Genomic DNA, 22,054 nt, shown 5'->3' on the forward strand with positions numbered 1-22,054 from the left:
CTCAGGACAAGTGTTCTCTTGAGCTGGGAGATGGGCACAGGGAGCAGAACAGTCCCCTGGAATCCAGGAGGAAGCAGTTGGTGACCTGCTGAGCCACTCAGATGCTCACAGGTGTCTCTGGGATCAGATGGGATCCATCCAAGGGGGATGAGGGAGCTGGTGGATGAGCTCTCCAAACTGCTCTCCATCATTTACCATCAGTGCTGGCTCAGCAGGGAGGTCCCAGAGCACTGGAGGTGCCAATGTGAGCCCATCCCCAAGAAGGGCTGGAAGGAGGATCTGGGGAACTCCAGGCCTGTCAGCCTGACCTGGGTGCCCAGCAAGGTTATGGAACAGATCACCCTGAGTGCCATCACAGGGCACCCACAGGATGGCTGAGGGATCAGAGCCAGCCAGCGTGGATTTCAGTATCTGCACTGATGATCTGCATGAGGGGACTGAGTCCAGCATCAGCAAATTTGCAGATGGCACCAAGCTAGGTGTGAGTGTGGATCTGCTGGAGGGCAGGAGGGCTCTGCATAGGGACCTGGACAGACTGGATCCAGGGCCCAAATCCAACAAGATGAGGTTGAACAAGTGCTGGGTCCTGCACTTTGGCCACAACAACCCCTGCAGCACTACAGACTGGGGACAGAGTGGCTGGACAGCAGCCAGGTTGAAAGGGACCTGGGGGCACTGATGGACAACAGGCTGGACATGAGGCAGCAGTGTGCCCAGGTGGGCAAGAAGGCCAATGGCCCCTGGCCTGGCTCAGGAATGGTGTGGCCAGCAGGAGCAGGGCAGGGATTCTTCCCCTGCACTCAGCACTGGTGAGGCCACACCTCGAGTGCTGTGCCCGGTTGTGGACTCCCCAATTTAGGAAGGACATGGAGGGGCTGGAGCATGTCCAGAGAATGGCAACAAGGCTGGTGAGGCATCTGGAACACAAGTCTTGTGAGGACTGCCTGAGGGAGATGGGGTTGTTTATCCTGGAGAAGAAGAAGCTCAGCCAGACAGGGCAGTGTCAGGGCACAGAGCGGACTTGATGATCTCCAAGGTATTTTCCACCCTTGCTGATTCTGGGATTCTCTGAAACCACCCTTGGAGCAGATGCAGGAGGAGCCCTGGGCCTCCTCTTCAGAAGCTCCAGCAGCCCAGGTCCCTCAGCTTCTGCTGCCAGCCCCAAAGCCCATCCTGTCAGTCCTGCAGAGCCTCTGCAGCTCCTCCTCATCGCCCAGAACAAGGAGCCCCAGAGCCAGACACAGCAGCCCAGATGTGCCCCCCTGGCCTGGGGTGCCTCTGGCAAGGGAGCAGCACCAGGCACTGCAGGAGCCTGCAGACAATTCCTGCAAAACTTGTAGGATGATCCTGCTCCCCAATGGACGTTCCCATGGTGCCAAGTCAGGAACTGCAATGGGGAGTGGGGCCAGAGAGGAAAGGGCCAACAGGGATGGGCTGTATGCTGGGGAGGGGACAGGGATGGGCAATAGGAGGAAATCTGGATCAGGAAAGAGGAAAAAAAGCATAGGTGAAGGAAAGGAAATGCTTAGGGCAGTTTGGGGCTGGCTGCCAGGCAGCCCTAGCTCTGAGCAACAGCGTCTGCAGTGGGACAGGAAACTCGCAGCTGATGGGAACAAACTTTCTGGCTGACTGCAGAGGCCAGGACAAAGCTGAGTGCTTTCCCTGCTGTCCCCCAGCCCTTGCTGGCCCCAGGGGCTGATGGCATTTGTGCTCCCTCAGGTTCATGTCCCCACAGCAACAGCATGGGGGTGCTCCCCCTGCTCTGTGCAATGCAAACAGGGGCTCCTGAGGCAGTGCTGCCATGTCTGTGCCTGCAAGGATGGGGCACCTTTGTGAGCTGGGGAAGAGGCCATGAATGCAGAGGAGGGAATGTTGTTGGCAGCTCCATGAGGATCCTCTGGGACACTGCCCTGGGCTGTCCAGTGCACTGGGGATGGATCAGCCCCTGCTCTGCTGCTCCTTCCCATCTGCCCCAGGGCCCTTGCAGAGCCCCAGCCATGCTGTTTGCTGTCAGCCTGCCCACGGCCAGCCTGGGGCTGCTCACGGGGGTTTTCTGTGCTGAGCATTGGCCTGGCCGTGTTCTTGAGAGAGCCTGGGCAAGGAGCCTGGAGCCCCCAGGGCCTGGGCTGAGGCATCAGCACTGCCCCAGCAGTGCCCATGGCCTGTCTCTGCTGCAGCCCCGGCACCGCCCCCCCCAGGGCTGTGCCCGGCCCCAAGAGCACTCAGGCCCTACAGCAACACCAGGGCCACCAGGGCAGCGTGGCAGGGCCATGGCAGCAGCACTGGCAACACCAAGTTGCTGCTGCTGCTGGGCACAGCTGCTGGGCCAGCACTGATCTGCCCCCAGCTCTGCACACAGACATTGCTGCTTCAGCTCCAGAGAAGGCAACAAAAGGGCATCTCTACAGAAAACTTTGCTGGGAGGTCCTTTAGTTCATTTAAAGCCACCAAGAGATCCACTACTCATTGACACTTGGCCACTGTGAAGGTGGAGATAGACAAAATGATAAAGGGCAGAAGCAATGACCTTGCTTTGTGAATATTACTGTATCTAAAACAAGGAAAAAATAACTCAGCAACAAAACCAACAAGAACTATTATGGCTTATATTGGGATTTTAAGAAATTGCTAACCAGATTAATTTTTCTGACATCCTCCAGTCACCAATCTCCACACTGCCGCCTTGAGCTCCTGGTTCCTCAGGCTGTAGATGAGGGGGTTCAGGGCTGGTGGCACAACCGAGTACAGAATTTACACTGCGAGATCCAGGGATGGGGAGAAGATGGAAGGGGGCTTCAGGTAGGCAAATGTGCCAGTGCTGAGGAACAGGGAGATGACCGCCAGGCGAGGGAGGCAGGTGGAAAAGGCTTTGTGCCGTTCCTGCTCAGAGGGGATCCTCAGCACAGCCCTGAAGATCTGCACATAGGAGAAAACCATGAACACAAAACAACCAAAAGCAGTAGAGACAGGGAAAATAGAAACCTTAAGTTCCCTGAGATAGGATTTAGAGCAGGAGAGCTTAAGGATCTGAGGGATTTCACAGAAGAACTGGCCCAGGGCATTGCCATGGCACAGGGGCAGGGAAAATGTATTGGCTGTGTGCAGCAGAGAATTGAGAAATCCAATGGCCCAGGCAGCTGCTGCCATGTGGGCAAAAGCTCTGCTGCCCAGGAGGGTCCCGTAGTGCAGGGGTTTGCAGATGGACACGTAGCGGTCATAGCACATGATGGTCAGGAGGAAAAATTCTGCTGACACAAAGAAAAGAAAAAAGAAAACCTGTGCAGCACATGCTGAGTATGAGATGTCCCTGGTGTCCCAGAGGGAATTGTGCATGGCTTTGGGGATAGTGGTGAAGATCATGCCCAGATCGCTGAGGGCCAGGTTGAGCAGGAAGTAGAACATGGGTGTGTGCAGGTGGTGGCCACAGGCTACAGCGCTGATGATGAGGCCGTTGCCCAGGAGGGCAGCCAGGGAGATGCCCAGCAAGAGGCAGAAGTGCAGGAGCTGCAGCTGCTGTGTGTCTGCCAATGCCAGCAGGAGGAAGTGGCTGATGGAGCTGCTGTTGCACATTTTGCTGCCTCCGGACATTGGAACCTTTTGAAGGAGAAAAGACAGGGACGACTGGGGGGAGATTTCTCACAGAAAAATCAAAGTTGTTTCTCACAAACAGTTTCCTGCCACTGAACACCTCCCCCTTGTCTATGTCTAGGAGACCTTACTTCACCTTTGTTGCTGGAGCCCTGATTACTGCTGGCCAATGTTTTCTGAGGAGCTGGACCTTGACCCACAGGACACCTGGGAGTCAGCCCTGACCTCCAGTCAGTTCAGGGCAACTGTGAGGGCAGGGGCCAGTCCTGATGTTTGGATTTGGATAAATAATCTTCTCCTAAAGCAGACGAGCTGCCTGGGTGAAGGAATGGGGATAGCAGGATGCAGAACGAGAGATTCTGCTGCACGTGCAGAGAACAGAGAGTCCAAAGAAGCAGGAGGATTGTCTGAGGCTTAGTGCAGACTTAGGGGAGCTGCTCTGTCCCTCTCTCCTCTTCCAGCTGTCCTGAACTTGCACCTTTCTGAGATCCACTCCCGTGTTACCCTGGACAGCCAGGAGACACTGCTGATTCTGTCTTTAAGTTTTGATGACATATTTTTAATCGTATATATTTTATTTTTATGATGAAAAAAAAAAAATAAACCAAGAGGAGAATGTGAGACCAGCACCTGCTAGCCTAGAGATTATGGGAGTGCAGCTCACTCAATGTGCCAGTGTCTCACCACATCCTTTCCTCATTGGGCCTCTCCTCTTCCTCTTTTGCCATCTTTTCTTTGTGTCATTTGTGCTGCTGTTTTCAACTTGTCATTGTAACAGGGCCAGACATTGACATGTTTGGGGGACAATGGGTCCAAAAGATCCTGTCTAGTCAAAGGTTTTCTACCTAGGTGTGTTCTGTGCTCACCAAAGGTCTGAGCAAAGAAACCAAGAGAAGTGTGCCCAAATCCCAAAGCTTTGCTCCTTTGCAATCTCCCACAGATCTGGCTCACAGGTGTCTTCAATCACAATTCCATAGGTAAGAAGAGGTAATGTATTTCACTGGGAAATGATGCACTGCTTTGGCAAATATACATCACCTGTATGTATATTTACCCGGGACAGCACTCCAGCTGTGTTGTTTGCCCCTTGTTTGCAGAAGGATGAGTGCACTGGGAGGCCAATAACAAGTGACAAGGGTTCCTCAAATCTACACTGCAGCCTGGCTGCCATTCAGCCCAGAGCTAGGGGATCATTTCTTCCCATGGACCAGTGCTTGCCAGTGGAATGAATTCCTGCACAGCTGGAAGAAGCATTTCTGGATTCAGCTCCAGCTCTTGGTGGGCTGCATGGTCATTGACAATGCTGCCCTTCTAGAAATTATTCTGCAGTTTCCTTTGATAGTCATTTGAAGCTTTTAAACTTCACATTTCAATTTGCTTTGCCTTAGGGAAAAACATTTCTGGGCCCAGTGAAAACTGTAACCTTTTGACAGCAAAGTCCTCATGGTTGCCAGCTTCTGATGTTACACAATGTCACCTGGCTGCATGTGTCTGCTTAGCTCTGGGTCTAGTTCTGGCCTAGTAAAGCCCAGGCAGGGTGGAACATTGCAGGGAAAACTGGTCAGTGAGCTTATGGGGTTGCCATCAGGAGCAGAGTGAATGTGCCCTTTGGGGATTTCTCTGGAGACAAAATTAGGGACCTACTCCATGCCACAATATTCTCTTAGATCTTTCTAAAATATCCTAGAAAAGGCTGTGAAACTTCACATCTCCTTGCACAGCCACTGTTTGAAGAGGGGCATTTTGGTCCCTCCTCAAAGTCATTGCTCTTGCACATCAGAAACATGAACATCCACCAACAGGAATGATGCATGGTCCTGCTGCTGCTGCTGCTGCTGCAGAGGACTGGGCAGTGCAGACCTGGGTATTACCAATATGAGCACTTAATTAGCATTTCATGCCCCTTCAAGCTGTGCAGATCCCAGGGCTTTTTGTTTCAAAGCAGCCACTGCACCATCTCTAGGGAAGAACAGGAAATGGGAAACAGCGACTGCCAGCCTTGCAGGGGTGTGGGGGAAAACCTGAAGTGTCTGCATCAAAAGATGAATGGGAAGAGTGTAATTGCCAAAGCAAATGCTTTGTTAGGATAGCAGGAGCAGTTCTTTACTGCATGCTTGCATGAAGATCATTTGGGATCTCCTTTTTGTGTCTCATGCAGAAAAGGAGTTCTAAATAATACCACGCCACTTAAACCAGATTGGGATGTAGCTCTGTAGTGGTTCACAATGAAGCAGACTGCCTGCTTTGTCACTGCCAGCCCTGGTGAGCCTGCAAGGGACTGTAGTGTATCCCATGCCTGTTTTGCCTCCAAGCAGAGCTTGGTTTTCCTTATTAGTGTGGAGTAAATACAAGAGTAATAAAATGGACAATTAAACTGGCCACTTTGGAGGATATGCTCATGCTTTCACACGTCAGTCCTGTACCTCATGCTCCCAAGGCTTGTTACTCATAATGAAATATTTGAACAAAAACACCTCTGCTCTCATGTTACATCTGAATAAAATTGCACAAGATCATCAAGAATTCTGCTGTCAGGAACAAGACAAGAGCCTTCCGACAGTCACGTGCAGCTGTCCTGGATTGCTGCAGCCCTTTGTGAAAAGCTGCTGCAGACAGAGTGTTTGGAGTTGGTGTGGGCCTTTATGAAAGATCTGTGGAGCAGTGTGCAGGGCTCTCCTGGCAGGAAACTGTTTGTCCAAGCCCAGGGACACGGTGCCGGCAGCAGCGGAGCGGCCCCGCTCCCAGCCCGAGAGTCTGTGAGCTGAGCCATGCCGGGGAGAAAAGGCAGCGAGGGGCTCCAGCCCAGCTGCTTCACTGCCCTGCCCGCTCCATGGAGCTCTGCCATGGGAGAAAGCCGACGCCGGACGAGCCCCCGAGCTTCCATCAGCTGCTGGAACTGCTCCGTGACAGCTCCTGTTCTTCCGAGAGAGACCCCGGCGCCTTCTTGTAATGCCTGTCATGGGGGGATTCTGTTTGTTAATAAACTGTTGGGGGTTTTCCACTTTCATCTATTAGGAATAATTTCCTATTGCCGGAAAGGGATTGTTGGAACACTTTAGAGGAGACGACTTATTGCACAATATCCTGTTTGAAGTTGTCTGAACTGTGTGAGAGAGATGGTGTCACACAGGAGCATCCCCAAGGCTGCTGAGGGGAAGGCACAGAGGAAGACAAACCCAGTATTTCTGAGGGAACTCCTTGGCACCAAACCAACCTGAGTTATCAAACAGCAGACCTGATGTTTCGAGACATGGGCCAAAGGGGAAACCTTTCAGTGTGTTTGGTCCAGGCTGGGTTATGCTCGAGGCAAAGGTGTGTCAGTGTGTTGGATAATACTCTTTTCTTGACCTGGAGATGGGGACACTGAGAGGTGTTTTAAAAACTTTTATTCCATTTTCAGTCTCATGAGAAGGGTGAGACAATACAGATGTTCTAATTCACGCCATCACAATCAAAAGCCAACTACTTCCTAATTATAATACATTATAAGTGTTTCTTGGTCTATCAGCCTTTTTGCCATGCCATGTTGTAGATGCCTTAAAGCCAATTATTTGAAACTACCCCTCGTGGGTCCCACTACAATGCATCTTTCATAGATCTGTTTTTCCAAAGTCTTATTTGCAAGGCCATTTTTTGAAACTTTTATCTAGCTCCATTTCTCTCTCAACAATATCTGTCCTATTCCATGGAAATTTTTAAGTTAGTATTTTTGTTTCAAGATTTATATACAGATTCATACTTTGTGGGCCTTCTATTAGGCTCTAAAAACTTTCTACAAATCCATTTCCCACATCAGTGCACTTGGCTCCTTCTCTCCTCATTGTGCCTGGCAAGCACAGGAGCCCAGAGTTCCTGCAGAACCCATCACAGCACTCAGTGGGAGCAAACTTGTGTCCAGTCCTCACCTGGAGCTGTGGTGCCCAGCATTCCAGCACACTGCAATGAGGAACTGTTCCTGCTCTTTCAGAAGGAGCTAAGGAGCTTTGGCCTTCAGATCAATTGTCTGCAGGCTCCTGCAGTGCCTGGTGCTGCTCCCTTGCCAGAGGCACCCCAGGCCAGGGGGGCACATCTGGGCTGCTGTGTCTGGCTCTGGGGCTCCCTGTGCTGGGCAGTGAGGAGGAGCTGCAGAGGCTCTGCAGGACTGACAGGATGGGCTTTGGGGCTGGCAGGAGAAGCTGAGGGACCTGGGCTGCTGGAGCTGCTGAAGAGGAGGCCCAGGGCTCCTCTTGCAACTGCTCCAAGGGTGCTTTCAGAGAATCCCAGAATCAGCAAGGGTGGAACAGGCCATGGAGATCATCAAGTCCAGCCTGTGCCCTGACACTGCCTTGTCTCCCCTGAGCCTCCTCCAGGATAAACAATCCCAGCTCCCTCAGCTGCTCCTCACAGGACTTGTGCTGCAGACCCCTGCCCAGCCTTGTTGCCCTTCTCTGGACACGCTCCAGCCTGTCCGTGTCCTTCCTGAATTGGGGGGCCCAGAACTGCAAACAGCACTCGATGTGCTGCCCAAGTAGTGTCGATCACAGGGGAAGAATCCCTGCCCTGCTCCTGCTGGCCACACCATTCCTTAGCCAGGCCAGGAGCCATTGGCCTTCTTGCCCACCTGGGCACACTGCTGGCTCATGCCCAGCCTGCTGTCCATCAGTCCCTGCAGTTCCCTTTCTGCCTGGCTGCTCTCCAGCCGCTCTGGCACCTTGTTGAGGGAGGCAGGCAGGGAGGGAACGGGTCCAGATCCAGTCCTTCCTGAAATGTGGTGTTTGCTGGTACTGCCAGTTCCCACATCTTGGTATTTCTGTATTCTGGCACAGCCCAAGTGCAGCAATTTGCTGGCAAAGAAAGCCAAAACCAAGCAAATACCTGGTACCTACAGCAACCCGATCTCGTGTTTGCTGACACCGCCAGTACCCAGATCGGGAATTTTTCAGATGCCTACACAGCACAATTCCAGCAATTTGCTGGCACAGAAAATTAGCATCAGGAAATTTCTCAGTGCCGGCTCATCCCTCACCCAGATCTGTTGTGCGCTGGCACTGCCAGTGCCCACATCTGGCAATTTCCCTCTTCTGGCACCACCCATGTCCAGCAATTTGCTGGCAAAGAAAGCTAAAACCTGGCAATTTCCCCTTGCCAGCACCGCCCAATCTGGAGTTTGCTGGCAGCAGGACCCCAGGAAAGAAGGAAGGAAAGAAGGAAAGAAAAAAGGAAGGCATCCAGATCCAGTCCTTCCTGGAGCCTGAAATGGGCTGTTTGCTGGCACTGCCAGTGCCCAGATCTGGAAATTTCCCTATTCCGGCACAGCCCAAGTGCAGCAATTTGCTGGCACAGAAATCCAAAACCTGTGGCAGCTTCCTGCTACTGGGTCTGGCACCACCCACATCTTGCATGTCATGTAACCAGAACCCAGATTTGGAAATTTCCTGGTGCCAGCAGAGCCCAAATCTGGCAGATTTCTGTCGCTGGCAATGACACCACCCAGATCTGGTGTTTGCTGGCAGCACCAGCGCCCAGATCTGAAAACTTCCTGGTGCTGGCACAGCCCAAGTCCAGCGATTTGCTGGCACAGAAAGCCAAAATTTGTAAATCTGCAGGTTCTGGCTCCAGCACCATCCAGATCTGGTGTTTTCTGGGATCGCCAGTACCTAGATTTGGAAATTTCCCAATGCCTTCACAGCCCAGGTCTAGCAATGTGGTTTTAGCTAGCTTAGGAAGAGAAGTTCCTTGGACGGTGACTTTCCTTTTTCTTGGAACTGTTTAAACCTGCTCTGGACTGAAAACCCAGACAAACACCGGCAGCAGCTCACACCTGTGCCCCCCCCCGAGCTCTGGGACGCTGCATTCCAGCGCCAGAGGGACTTAGAAGAGACTGAGTGAGCCAACTAGAACACACGAAAAGGACGTTCTGAATTTGCCATCTCTTCAGCACTGTCCGAGGTTTTATTTAATGCTATTCATTTTTCATGCTTGTGAATACTTTACTTGTTAAATAAACTGGGGTTTTTTTCACTTTTCTCCAGGAAAGTCTTTTCCTGAACTAGTAGGGGGAGGGGCTTCTTGAACTTCTTTCTAGATGGACCCCTTTTGGAGATTTCCTCCCAAAATTTGCCCTAAACCAGCACAGTCATCATGAAAATTTCACCAGTGACATAATTTCCTGGTGGCAAATCTTGTGACAGAAGCTTGACCTTGTTCTCCATGAGAGATTCTTGGGAAGAGCAGACAGGAGAGAATTCCTGGAAAACTGAAACAGCATTCCAGAAGTGAAATGAAAATGAAGGAAACAATCCAAGATGTTTTCCTCTGTTAATTTCTATGCTCCCCTTTTCCATGTTGCACTACTTCTCCATCCCAGTAATTCCAGATGCACCTCACCTCTAAGATTGGTGACTTAGGGATTTTTAGACACTGTAAAATACCATGAGCCACACAGAGTTTTCCTTCCCCTGTTTTTACTGGAAAGCAACACTGGAGATGTAAGTGTGGTGCTTGGGTCAGGTAGGAATCCTACACCAAGGGAAGGTGGCCCGACAGTGTTTGACCCTCAGCAAGGACAATGCCCAGCAGCAAGCGAGGGGATCGCTGTGCCAGTGTGCAGGAGTCAAGGCTCTGCATCTGGGCTCAGCGCTGCAAAGTTCCCGTGTTTGGGCAGACGGAGGGGCTGTCCCCGGGGCGCGCGGGGCTCGAACGTGGGGCTCGTGGGGCGAGCGGGGAACGGACACGGGGACGAACGGCCCCGGTGCTTCAGTTGCAGCAGCGGCAGCGGCGGCAGCGGCAGCGGCGGCAGCAAAAGCAGATATTCTCCAACACTCTTTCTCTTTCTTTCTCCTCTCTCCCTTTCCCGCTGTCTGGCACCCTTCTCTCGGGGTCCCTTGCCCGACGTCCCTCTCCTCTCCCAGCCTCCCTCTCCCCTGCCGGGCTGGGCCATGCCCTCGGCCCGGCCCCGCCCCCAGGCGGGGCTGCCCCGTGCCCGGCCCCGGCCGTCCCGCCGCGGTCTCGCCTCCGCCCGGCTCTGGCAGTACTGGCGGTGGCGCTGTTGGGCGGGCATCAGTGCCTGGTGCGGGGGCGGCATCGCCGCCCTTCGGCTCCGCCTGGCCCGAGCCCAGCCCCGGACCCGACGCAGGCTCCAGTCCCGACCCCAGCCCCGGCCCCGGCCCCGGCCCCGACCCCGGCCCCGGCCCCGTCCCCGGCCCCGACTCCGGCCCCGGCTCCTCCCGGGGCCCGCGGAGCACACACGCGGCGCGGCCGCTCCCGCCGCCTCCGCTGCGGCTTCCCCGGCCCGAGCTCCCCCCCTCGGCAGCGCGGCCGCCGGCACCGAACCTCCCGTGCCGCGTTCCGAAGAGCGAACGCCTGGGCATGGCCGGCCCGGGGCGGGTGAGGGGCGCTCGGGGGCCGTGGCTGGCCCCGGGCCGAGCGCTGACAGCCGCGTCCCGCCCGCAGGGAAGACGCAGCAGGGCCTGAAGGAGCAGTACAGGCTGGGTTCGCTGCTGGGGCGCGGCGGCTTCGGCAGCGTCTTCGCGGCCACGCGGCTCTCGGACGGCGCCCCGGTGAGCGGCGGACAAGGAGGAGTGGGCGGAGGAGGAGGAGGAGGAGGAGGAGAAGGGCAGAGGATGGGGCTGGGCAGGGCAGGCGGCGAGCTGAGCCCGCTGCTCCCCTTGACTTGCAGGTGGCCATCAAAAGGGTGCCACGCAACCGCGTCCTGCACTGGGGCGAGCTGGTGAGTGAGCGGGGCCAGCAGCCGGGGCTGCCGGCCGGGGATGAGCCGAGGCCCGGCAGGGTGGGAGCCGCCAGGACACCCCGAGGGAGAGCGGGCGTGGGGCCAGCGCAGGGCACAGAGCATCCCTGGCTGGCTGAGGGTTTCACGAGCCCCAACACGGCATCAGCCCCACTGATGGCATTGTGCTCCTCCCGCAGCCCGACGGCACCAGCGCACCCCTGGAGATCGTGCTGCTGGCCAAGGTGTCCACTGGCTTCCCTGGTGTGGTCCAGCTGCTGGAGTGGCTTGAGCTCCCCAAGGACATCTTGATGGTGCTGGAGCGGCCAAAGCGGTGTCAGGACCTGCATCGTTTCATTCGGGCACGGCGGTTCCTGCCCGAGGAGGAGGCGCGGGAGCTGTTCCGCCAGGTGCTGGAGGCCGTGCGGCACTGCACCAGCTGTGGGGTCCTGCACCGCGACATCAAACCAGGGAACATCCTGGTTGATCTGGACACTGGGCAGGCCAAAGTAATTGACTTTGGCTGTGGCACCTACCTGCAAGACACAGCCTACACTCACTTTGCAGGTGAGCCCACACAGGGCTCCTGGGCCCAGCATCTCATGACCCAACATCTCCCAGCCCAAGCTGGCTGTGGCAGCAGGGATTCTCTCTTTTGTGGCCTTTCATGGCACTGAGTCTTCAGCTGAGTTTCTTTTGAAACTCAGGGCTGAGTGGGTAGCCATCTTCCAGCCCTGCTGGCAGCCTTTGCCCCCCACTCTGCCCAGAACTGGTGCTGGGGCAGCCAGCCCAACAAAAACACCCATGGGTGGGAGTAGCAGAGAGGGGGGACTGGAACCGGTGCCCAGCCGGTTTGGTGTGCAGGTGAGAAAGGGCTTGGACTGCTCCACTCACCTGGTCTGTTGGGGTTCATAATGTTTTTTGGGGCAATGCAGGCAGGGAGGATGAGAGCATGGTTTTTCCCAGCACTGGGTGGGTTCTTCCTTGTTATGGTCAGGACTTGCCAGGGCTTCCACTGCCCCCTTGAAACACCAGTGGCTTCTTTTCCAACCCCAAGTCTGTACACAAGTCCCAGGTGCTGGTGAGAGGGCAGTGCTCACCCTGTGTGCCACTGAGGCAGCCCCCACATGCCCAGGGATGCTGGGGCCAGGCTCTGGGAGCAGCAGCATCCCCCTGATGAACTCCATCTGTATTCCATAGGAACACGGTCATACAGCCCCCCGGAATGGACCCACTTTGGCCGGTACTATGGCAAGCCAGCTACCATCTGGTCCCTGGGCATCCTGCTGCACCAGATGGTCTGCGGGGAGCACCCTTTCAGGAGGGGCCAGAACATCAGCTGGGACCATCAGCTCTCGCTGCCACAACGGCTCTCTCAAGGTGGATCCTCATCTCTGGGCTTGTGGGGAATTCCAGTGCTGGGAGACAGCAGCGGGCTTGTGGGCATCCTGCACTGGCAGCTGCTGAGGAGGTGGCACATGTCCTGCTCTCCTCCAAAACAGGGAGTTGATGGGAAAGTTCAGGCCGAGCTTTGAGCACATCCAGCATGGCCTGGGCATGGGAATGGTGGGGCAAAGCCAATAGGAGCCTTCTCCAACTAACTGGTGGTTTCTGGTTTCTCTTCCCAGAGTGCCAAGATCTGATCAGGCAGTGTTTATCCATGCTGGACTTGGAAAGGCCCTCATTAGAAGAGCTGTTCTGTCATCCTTGGATGAAGGATATTCATCTGCCCTAGAAGAAGGGAGAGAGCCACAGGCACACTTTGATCCAGGGCCCTGGTAAGTTCCAGCTCCACACATGCCTTGGCAATCAGAAGCAAAGGAACCCAGCCCTTTTTGTGTTGCCTGTGCCACTGCATCGGGCTCATGGGATGGGAACACACAGACCTTGTGCTGGACCTGAGCTGCTCTGCCCAGCACTGGTGGGCGCCATCCCAGCTGGTTTTGCTTGTTCTGGTTCCCTGACAGCTGGGGCCCTGGGCAGAGCCCTGAGAGCCTGATCTGCCCCCAGGGAAGGAGAAGGAGCCCCTGGAGAAGCTGTACCAGGTGGGGCTGCTGCTGTTGGAGAGAGTGAGGATGACACCAAGGATGACAAGCTCTTCCTCAGCCTGGCCAGCTGAAGATGATGGACTTTGATTCTGGCACCTTCTTCAAAGCCAGGCTCCACAGTGAATTTGCAGATGAGTCCACATGCAGGGGGATGTTCTCAGATTTGGGCATTGCCCAGCCTGGCTGGGAACCAAAGGCTTCCCCTTTGCTGGGGCAGATGCAGCTCATTCTTCAGTGGCTGCCCAGCTGCTTTTGGCAGGGCTGGGGCATGGCCTGGGGTGGGTACGAAATGGGAGTGGGCTCCTGGCCCTGCCAACAGCCCCCAGCACCCACCATGCCCCGGGCTGGGGCTGGGGCAGCCAGCCCGACACAAACAAAGCCCCATGGTGGGAGCAGAGGTGGGACTCCAGAACTTGTGCAGGGGCTGCTTTGCTGTACAGGCAAGGAAGGGCTTGGGCTTCTCCACTGCCCTTGTTTGCTTTGGGGTCACCGCGATTTTAGGGGGCAGTGCAGGGGGGGAAGAGAGAAAGTGTGGGCTTCCCTCACCCATGGATGGGTTTTTCCCTATCATGTGGGGGTTTGGCCTTCCTCAAGGCCCTGACAGAGATGGGAGTTTTTACTGTTTTTCTTGTTTTCTCTTTTTGTCTCTAATCTCTTTTCAATAATGTGTTGTTTGTTTTTCCAGAGGAAGCGTTCCAGGTGGTCCAGTGTGGATGGGGAAGTGCTTGGGAGCAGCTGTGGCGTGGATGGGCCGTGCCCTTGGAGAAGGCTGAGGACATGGTTTGGGAGCAGCTTTTCTTTCAGCCGTGGCTGGAGTGAGGTGGGTCCCTGTGTGCTTGGCAGAGTGGGATCAGAGCTTTTGGGAGCTGGCAGCGAGCACAGGAGCATCCTGCTCTGGGCAGCTGCTGAGGGCTGGATGTGCCGTGGCTGGCTGCAGGCTGGGCACATGTGCTGCCCTCCTGCTCTGCTGCCAAAGGCAGGGATGGGCAGCTCTGGGCACAGCCAGCATGGCCTGGGCACCGCAGGCCTTGGCACAAGGGCACAGGAGCCCTCAGCTGACGGGCGGTTTCTGCTTTCTCTCCTTGCAGCCAGGCTCTGCGGGTGCTGAGGCTGCTCTGGGCTCTGCCAGGGCTCTGCTGGGCTCAGCCCTGAGCCCAGCTGGGCTGGCTCTGCCCTCACATTGCTCTGACAGCTCTGCATCAGATGAGCCCATTGCGAGCACAGCACCTGAGCTTTCTGCTTTGGCAGGTGAGTGAGACTCTGCTGCAGGCCCAGAGATTGCAGCTGGGGTCACACATCCAACTGGCAAGGACCCAAACTCTCCACAGTCCCAGCTGAATGCCTGGATCTGTACAGGGTGTTTTGTCTGTCCCATTCTTTCTTCTTTATTGGCTGGAATTGTGCAATTGCACTTTCTTCCTCCTCTAGCAGTGCCACGAGTGGGCCAAAGCTGGCGAGTGGGCCGTGCTCCTGAGGCAGTGCAGTCTGGAGCTGATGGATGGAGAACTGCCCTTCTGCACTTCCAAACCAGAGGAAAAAGCTGTAAGTGGGACTTTATGTCTCTAAGAAATCCCTGACAGTTTCAAAAGGAATGTGCAGCTCATTCGCAGGGTGAGAAGGAAGGTCATCTTCTAAAGGATTTGGGGTTTGACAGAGTTTCCATTCCCCGTCCTGCTTGGAGCTGGAAGGGCACAAAGCAATTTCCTCTTGCTTCGAGCACAATTTCAAATACCAGTGTTGGAAACAAAGCCCAAAATCTTTTAAGAGGCTTTTGAGGTCACAAAGATGGATCCATGCCATCAGCACATTTACAATGGAAATAACTGAGTTCTCATTTTAAAAAGATCATATACCTGTTAATGCAAAGAATGTAACTTGGCATTTATGTTTTTTTTTCATTAACTGTATGTTATGTTTTTTCACTAACACTTGGATTTTATTCTTATCTTTTACAATTTGTCAATTTTTTTCCCTTTTTCCTTTTTTTTTCCTTTCAATAGAAAACATGTCCTACAAAAGGAATGTCTTTTGCTCCTGGTTCCCGTGTGGAGCAGCTCCCTTCCTGCTGGCTGAGCTGCTCAGGCAGAGCCCGGCAGCCCTTGGCCCGGCAGGGCTGAGGCTTTTCCCCATTGCTGGGCACAGACTGATGGAGCAGCACTGCTGAACAGAGGCACACAGAGGGACCAGCAGCAGCTGCCTTTGGCCACCTGAGGCTCCAAGGCCCAAACTCTGAGCAGCCAGGGCTGGAAGAGACTGGCAGGATCTGATCCCTGACTCTGGGCCAGGGCTGCACAAATGACCCCACAGCAGCAGCAGCAGCAGCAGCAGCAGCACATGGAGCTGACTTGGAGCACAGCCCCTGCCCCTCTTCCCTCCCGTGTGCAGCGGTGTCACAGCAGCCTGAGGCACCTGGGAGCCCCCAGTGTGGGGGGAGATGGCAGCCCTGGGCTCCTGGAGGCTGTGGAAGGAACGGAGCTGGGCACTCCCTGTCCATGGGGAGCTTCCAGATGGAAAAGGCTGCTGTGCCCAGGCAGCTGCAAGGGCACAGAAAGGAGGCTCTGGAGCACTGGATCTGTGCCAGTGCCACAGTCCTGGGCAGCAGCCAGCGAGCCCTGGGGGAACAGAGGGCACAGCAAGAGGGACAGAACCAGGCAAGGGCAGAGACTGGAGAGAGCCAGGCCCGGGAGCAGGAACAGCTGCTCCATTGCACTCTTGGAGAAAGCTCTTGGCTGGTTCAAAGCGCTGAAAGGCGTGAAGGGCAGAGAGGAGGCCACAGCAAACAATGCTCCTGTTTGCATAGCCTCCCCTCTCCGTGTCCCAGAAGGAATTGCATGGACTGTGTTCTTCTCTCCGAGCCGTCTCGTTCAGCATGAGCAGCTCAGCACCAGGAACTGAAGGAGCTGAAGCCTCAGGCCACAGGAGCTGGGCAAGAGGAGATATTTGGAGCAAAGTAATGCTGCTAAAATAGCCCCAGCTGAATGCAGTGGATAGAATCATGGAATCACAGAATGCTTGCTGTTGGAAAAGCCCTCTGAGCTCACCCAGTGCAGCCGGGCACCCAGCAGTGCCAAGCCCAGCACTAAAGCACATCCCTGAAGTGCCAAGGCCTGGACAGCAGCCCTGAGTGAGGCCTGGACAGCAGGCCCTGAGCCAAAGGTGGCCTCTGGATGAACCTTCCAAGCAAAGGTTATCTTTGTATCTGCTCCCTAATGAAATATGCATGGTGATTAGCACTGTGGTAGATGTAGCCACTCCTTAGTGAAACATGGATTGACCTTTGTGTATTTAGAAGCCAGACAAGGCCATGAAATCTGACATCTGGCCTTGTTTGGGGCTGTATGGTGAAAGTCACCTCCCTCAGTTCCTCCTTGAGCCCTGGCCAGGCTTTGGGAGGGACCCAAGACGAGGATGAAAGCAGATGTTGCCACACTAGCAGTGCTGTCAGTTTGTTCATTCAGCACTGTCAGAGCTGGGCCCTCTCCCAGCGGGGTTGGAGCCTCACCTGTGGCTGGAGGCACCTGCAGGAATTCCCAGTGCCCAGGAGTGGCTCTGCAGCCCTTGGCTGTGACAGCTTCCCCAGCTGCTGTGTGGATCTGGGGGATGGTAAAGGCTGAGGGTAAATGCTGCTGGATCTTTCTTAATCACTGCTGCAATCTTTGGTGGGGATGGTTGGGTGCATTGCTGAGCTGCTCCTTTTGTGATTCTTTTCAGCTCTGAACTGCAGGAAATGACACTGATTTCTTCAGTTGGACTGTGTGTCTCTGGTGCTGATTTTGCACACTGGTAAAACAAAACTGGCACAGTCTGGCCAGATGCCAACAAAATGTCACTTGTTCAATGTAAATGTGAGGAATCAGTCCCATCAGAAATTCCCAGCTGGGGAGCCCTTCCCTGGAGTTCCCTGGCTCTGGAGTGGGCTGAGGTCAGAGCCCCGTGTGGGAGCAGTGGGGCAGTCGGGTAAAAGAAGCTGCGCCCCTGGATGTCTTCAAATGCATCCAAAAATTGCACATGGAAAAGGAAAAGACCTTGTGGTTTTGGGCAGACAAAGATAAATTTGTTGAGAGTACATAGGAAACAGCACCCTCAGAAGGAGCAATTATTGTTGGAATGCTCGCACATGGAGCAACAGAAGAGGTTTTAATCTTGAGCTCAGATGCATTTGTGCAAGTGAAATATTGATATATTGTATCATTATATACCTATTTATAGGTTAAGACATTTATATATATATTTACATATGTATTTATATATTTTAATATGTATCTATATTTTGATATGTCTATATCAATACATACATAAAAAATGGGAATAATATGAAATAGTGCTGACAATAATAATTTGGTATCTTTGGCTGCTCAGGGATGTAACACTAAATACCCTACAGAACAGGATTGGCCAGGACCCTAGTGTCAGTGGTCAATTTTGTGAGATCGTATACAATGAAAAAGGGAGGAAGGGATGAAATTGGCTATTTTTACAGGGTTTGCTTATACTGTGATGCAGAGTGCTTTGTCTGTTCCTGTGAAAAATACAGTGATTTTGCCTGCAGGGTTTTTCATGTACCAGACTATGCACAAGCTGCAGGATTGGTTGAAAGGGTGAAGGGGTTGTTTAAAAGAACAGTTGGAAAAATGAGGAGATGGGAACCTTTGCCCATGGAGAACCCATCTCCCAGATGTGCTCCATGCCCTTAACAATGGCCCACTGGGGAAATGGAAACCCCCTGGCTGTGCACGGCTGCCCCCAATTTGCAAATCCAACCATGGGCAGTGAGACTTGGACTGCCTGAGAAATTGTTCTGGCTGTGATGGTCCCTGGCAGGGCCAGCCCAGAGGCTGCAGGGCTGGCCCTTCATGCATTGGAATTCATTAGGATAAATTCAAAACAAATGAGAGCTGTCAATTCTGAAACAGGAATTCAGATTCCTCCAGGACACTTTGCTTTGGTAACTGCTCACTTGCAGCTTGGCCTTGCAAAGTGTTCCTGTCATGGCAGGTGGAATTGATGCAGAATATCCAGGAGAAATTACAGTAATTCTGTTAAACAATAATGAACAAGATTGGATTATTCAACCCCATGACAGGGTAGCACAATTATTGATATTGGAATTTTGAAAATGAAAACAAAGCAGACCCAGCTCCAATCACCACCGTTTGTGGAGATAAAGGGTTTGGATCCAGCAGCCCTAATAATGGAGTCAGAGTGTGGGTCCAGAGGCCAAATGGCCCTCCCAAGGCAGCTGAAGGAGCAGCTCCTAGGAAAGACAACTCTGAGTCCTGAAACCTGGGCAGGAACAATGGGAATGTGTCCCTGCAGCCAAGGATTCTGTGTGAGAGCAAGGAGATCTGACAGGAGATTGTTTTACACATCCTGCCAGACCAGATCTCCCTGTTTGCCCCAAGGGCCCCTTTGGAAAATGCTCTGATTCACGGGGCTCCATGTGAAGGCTGCTGTGACACTGAGGGACTTGCACAGGAATTCCATCCAGGAGCCTGGGTGCCCCTCAGGGACTGGGACCCGGCCCCTTCCAGCCAGAGGGGAAAGGGCCCCCCAAGCCTTGTTAGCCACAGACAGCATGGTAAAGCTGAACAGCAAAGGGCCTGGGGGCATTATTCTGGAATTAAAAAGGTGCCAGCTCCATGGACAACAGAATTCTTGTTCCTAATTGGAATGAGATTGAGAAAAAAGAATGAAGAACGGTGTCACTAAAGTACTACTGATGTCTGTAAAGGTGTACCTTGATAGTCAGCCAGAATCTTTGTCTGCCACAAACACCTCTAGTGTTTCACCAAGGGATTGGTCATCAAAATGTAATGATGGCTTATGATGGATTGCTGAACTTCTTTTGTAATTCTTTGCTAGTGATTATATGCTTTGCTGAGCTTATCCTTTTGTAAATCTTTGCAGCTGTGCATGATATAAATGACACAATTCTACAAGTTGGTGTCTGTGTCTTTGGTAGTGACCCTGCCCACTGGTGAAACAAGGCCCCCTCTTGCCTTAAGTGTTACCTGGGAAGGCAAAAGCCCTCCCTCCAAAATTCCCCCTTTCCTCCTTGTTCCCCCCTTCACACCCTGAGCATGATGTGCTCTGGTCTGGGGTATGCCTGGGGTCAGTTGGGGTCCCCTGTCCTGGCTGTGTCCCCTGCCCAGCTCCCCCGCAGCCCCAGCCCCTCCCCAGCGTGGCTGACGAGGGGCAGGACAGGCCTTGGCTGTGCTGCAGCTCAGCAAGAACAAAACCATCTCTGCGTGCTCAGCCCTGTGCCCATCACCCGGCCCAGCAGTGTCTCAGTGCCAGGGGCTGTGCCCTCAGTGCCTGCCAGGGGTTTCCATGGCAACTGCCAGGCCAGGTGACCCAGGTGTCCCCCCCAGTGCCAGTTGCCATGGAAACAGTGCCCAGCCCTGCCCCTTTCTGTCTGGCTGACCTGGCTTTGGCCCTGGCAGTGCCGCTGGCTGCTGGTTCCTGGTGCCTGAGCGGCCAGTGCGGCACAGGGCAGGTGGCCATGGCACAGCCCCACGCAAGGGATCCCCTCTGGCTCTGGGCACTGACACCAGCCCTGAGCAAGGGCCCAGGGCAGCTTTCCATGGCCACCAACCATCACAATGGCTCCGGGCATTGCTTGCCATGGCCCCAAACCAAGGAATGGGTCCCCGTGGCCATTGCCATGGCACCTGGTGGCACCGAGTGTCACTGCAATTGTACCTGGAACAGCCCTGGCACCACTTTGTCCTGAGGGTTGCCATGGCAGCTGAGGACAGCAACAGCTGGTGCTCTGCAAGGGCCCTGGGGCAGAAGGGAAGGAGCAGCAGAGCAGGGGCTGATCCATCCCCAGTGCGCTGCACAGCCCAGGACAGTGTCCCAGAGCGTCCTCATGGAGCTGCCAACAACATCCCCCCTCTGCAGCCCTGGCTTCTGCCCCAGCTTACAAAGGTGCCCCATCCTTGCAGGCACAGACACGGCAGCACTGGCTCAGCAGCCCCTGTTTGCATTGCACAGAGCAGAGGGAGCACCCCCATGCTGTTGGTGTGGGGACAGGAACCTGAGGGAGCACAAATGCCATCAGCCCCTGGGGCCAGCAAGAGCTGGGGGACAGCAGGGAAACCAGTCAGCTTTGTCCTGGCCTCTGCAGTCAGCCAGAAAGTTTGTTCCCATCAGCTGCGAGTTTCCTGTCCCACTGCAGGTGCTGTTGCTCAGAGCCAGGGCTGCTTGGCAGCCACCCCCAAACTGCCCTGAGCATTTCCTTGGCTTCACCTTTGATTTCTTTACTCGTCCTGATACAAATGTCTTCCCATTGCCCCCTCCCCTTCCCTCCCCTGCAAACAGCCCATCCCTGCTTGCCCTTTCCTCTCTGGCCCCACTCCCCATTGCAGTTCCTGACTTGGCACCACGGGAGCATCCCTTGGGGAGCAGGATCATCCTACAAGTGCTGCAGGAATTGTCTGCAGGTTCCTGCAGTGCCTGGTGCTGTTCCCTTGCCATAGGCACCCCAGGCCATGGGGGCACATCTGGGCTGCTGTGTCTGGCTCTGGGGCTTCCTGTTCTGGGCAGTGAAGAGGAGCTGCAGAGGCTCTGCAGGACTGACAGGATGGGCTTTGGGGCTGGCAGGAGAAGCTGAGGGACCTGGGCTGCTGGAGCTGCTGAAGAGGAGGCCCAGGGCTCCTCCTGCAACTGCTCCAAGGAAGGTTTCAGAGAATCCCAGAATCAGCAAGGGTGGAACAGGCCATGGAGATCATCAAGTCCAGCCTGTGCCCTGACACTGCCTTGTCTCCCCTGGGTCTCCTCTTCTCCAGGATAAACAACCTCAGCTCCCTCAGCTGTTCCTCACAGCTCTTATATTCCAGATCCCTCAGCAACCCTATTTCCCTTCTCTGGACATGCTCCAGCCCCTCCATGTCTTTCCTAAATTGGGTGGCCCCGAAGTGCAAACAGCACTCGAGGTGCTGCCCAAGCAGTGCTGAGCACAGGGGAACAATCCCTGCCCTGCTCCTGCTGGCCACACCATTCCTGAGCCAGGCCAGGAGCCATTGGCCTTCTTGCCCACCTGGGCACACTGCTGGCTCATGTCCAGCCTGCTGTCCATCACTCCCTGCAGGTCCCTTTCTGCCTGGCTGCTGTCCAGCCACTCTGTCCCCAGTCTGTAGTACTGCAAGGGTTGTTGTGGCCAAGGTGCAGAACCCAGCACTTGGACTTGTTAAACCTCACCTTGTTCGATTTGGGCCCAGGATCCAGCCTGTCCAGGGACCTGTGCAGAGCCCTCCTACCATCCAGCAGATCAACGCTCCCAGCCAACTTGGTGTCATCAGGGTTCCATGAGGCCCCCAAGTGTCCCAATGGTCTCCATGATTCCATGAGGCCTCCCAGTGTTACACTGTCCCTTTGGTTCCATGGGACTCATTGATGTCATGAAGTCCCTTGGATCCTTGGGCCCACTGACCCTGCAGTGTCACAGTGGATCTTTTGTTCCATGAGGTCAGGCAGTGCAGCAATGCTCTCCTTTGTTCCACCATGTCACAATGGCCTCTTGGTCCCAAGGGCCACCACAGTGTCAAACATGTTTCCTTCATTCCACAAGTACCTGAGGAGCAGCCCTGACCCCTTGGTTCCATGGGGCCCTGCAGTGTCACAATGGCCCCATCGTGACACCAGGTCCTGCTCTGTCACAATGTCCTGCATGGTTCCACAAGGCCCTGCAGGGTCACAGTGGCCTCTGTGG

The 22,054-nt window shown here is 54.6% G+C and overlaps 1 protein-coding gene across 1 annotated transcript; it reads left to right on the plus strand.

Annotated features, from left to right (window-relative positions):
• Positions 1-10,496: 10,496 nt before the first annotated feature.
• Positions 10,497-16,076, plus strand: LOC134413647 (serine/threonine-protein kinase pim-1-like; the record flags this gene model as incomplete). Its single annotated transcript, XM_063147709.1, has 10 exons — positions 10,497-10,674; positions 10,765-11,126; positions 11,246-11,296; positions 11,494-11,860; positions 12,494-12,673; positions 12,922-13,071; positions 13,261-14,161; positions 14,430-14,589; positions 14,770-14,883; positions 15,342-16,076. Coding segments are annotated over 6 exons (1,245 nt in total), but the record flags the coding sequence as incomplete, so codon positions are not given.
• Positions 16,077-22,054: the final 5,978 nt, after the last annotated feature.

Source organism: Melospiza melodia, unplaced genomic scaffold (genome assembly GCF_035770615.1).
Source record: "Melospiza melodia melodia isolate bMelMel2 unplaced genomic scaffold, bMelMel2.pri scaffold_47, whole genome shotgun sequence".
NCBI lineage: Eukaryota > Metazoa > Chordata > Aves > Passeriformes > Passerellidae > Melospiza > Melospiza melodia.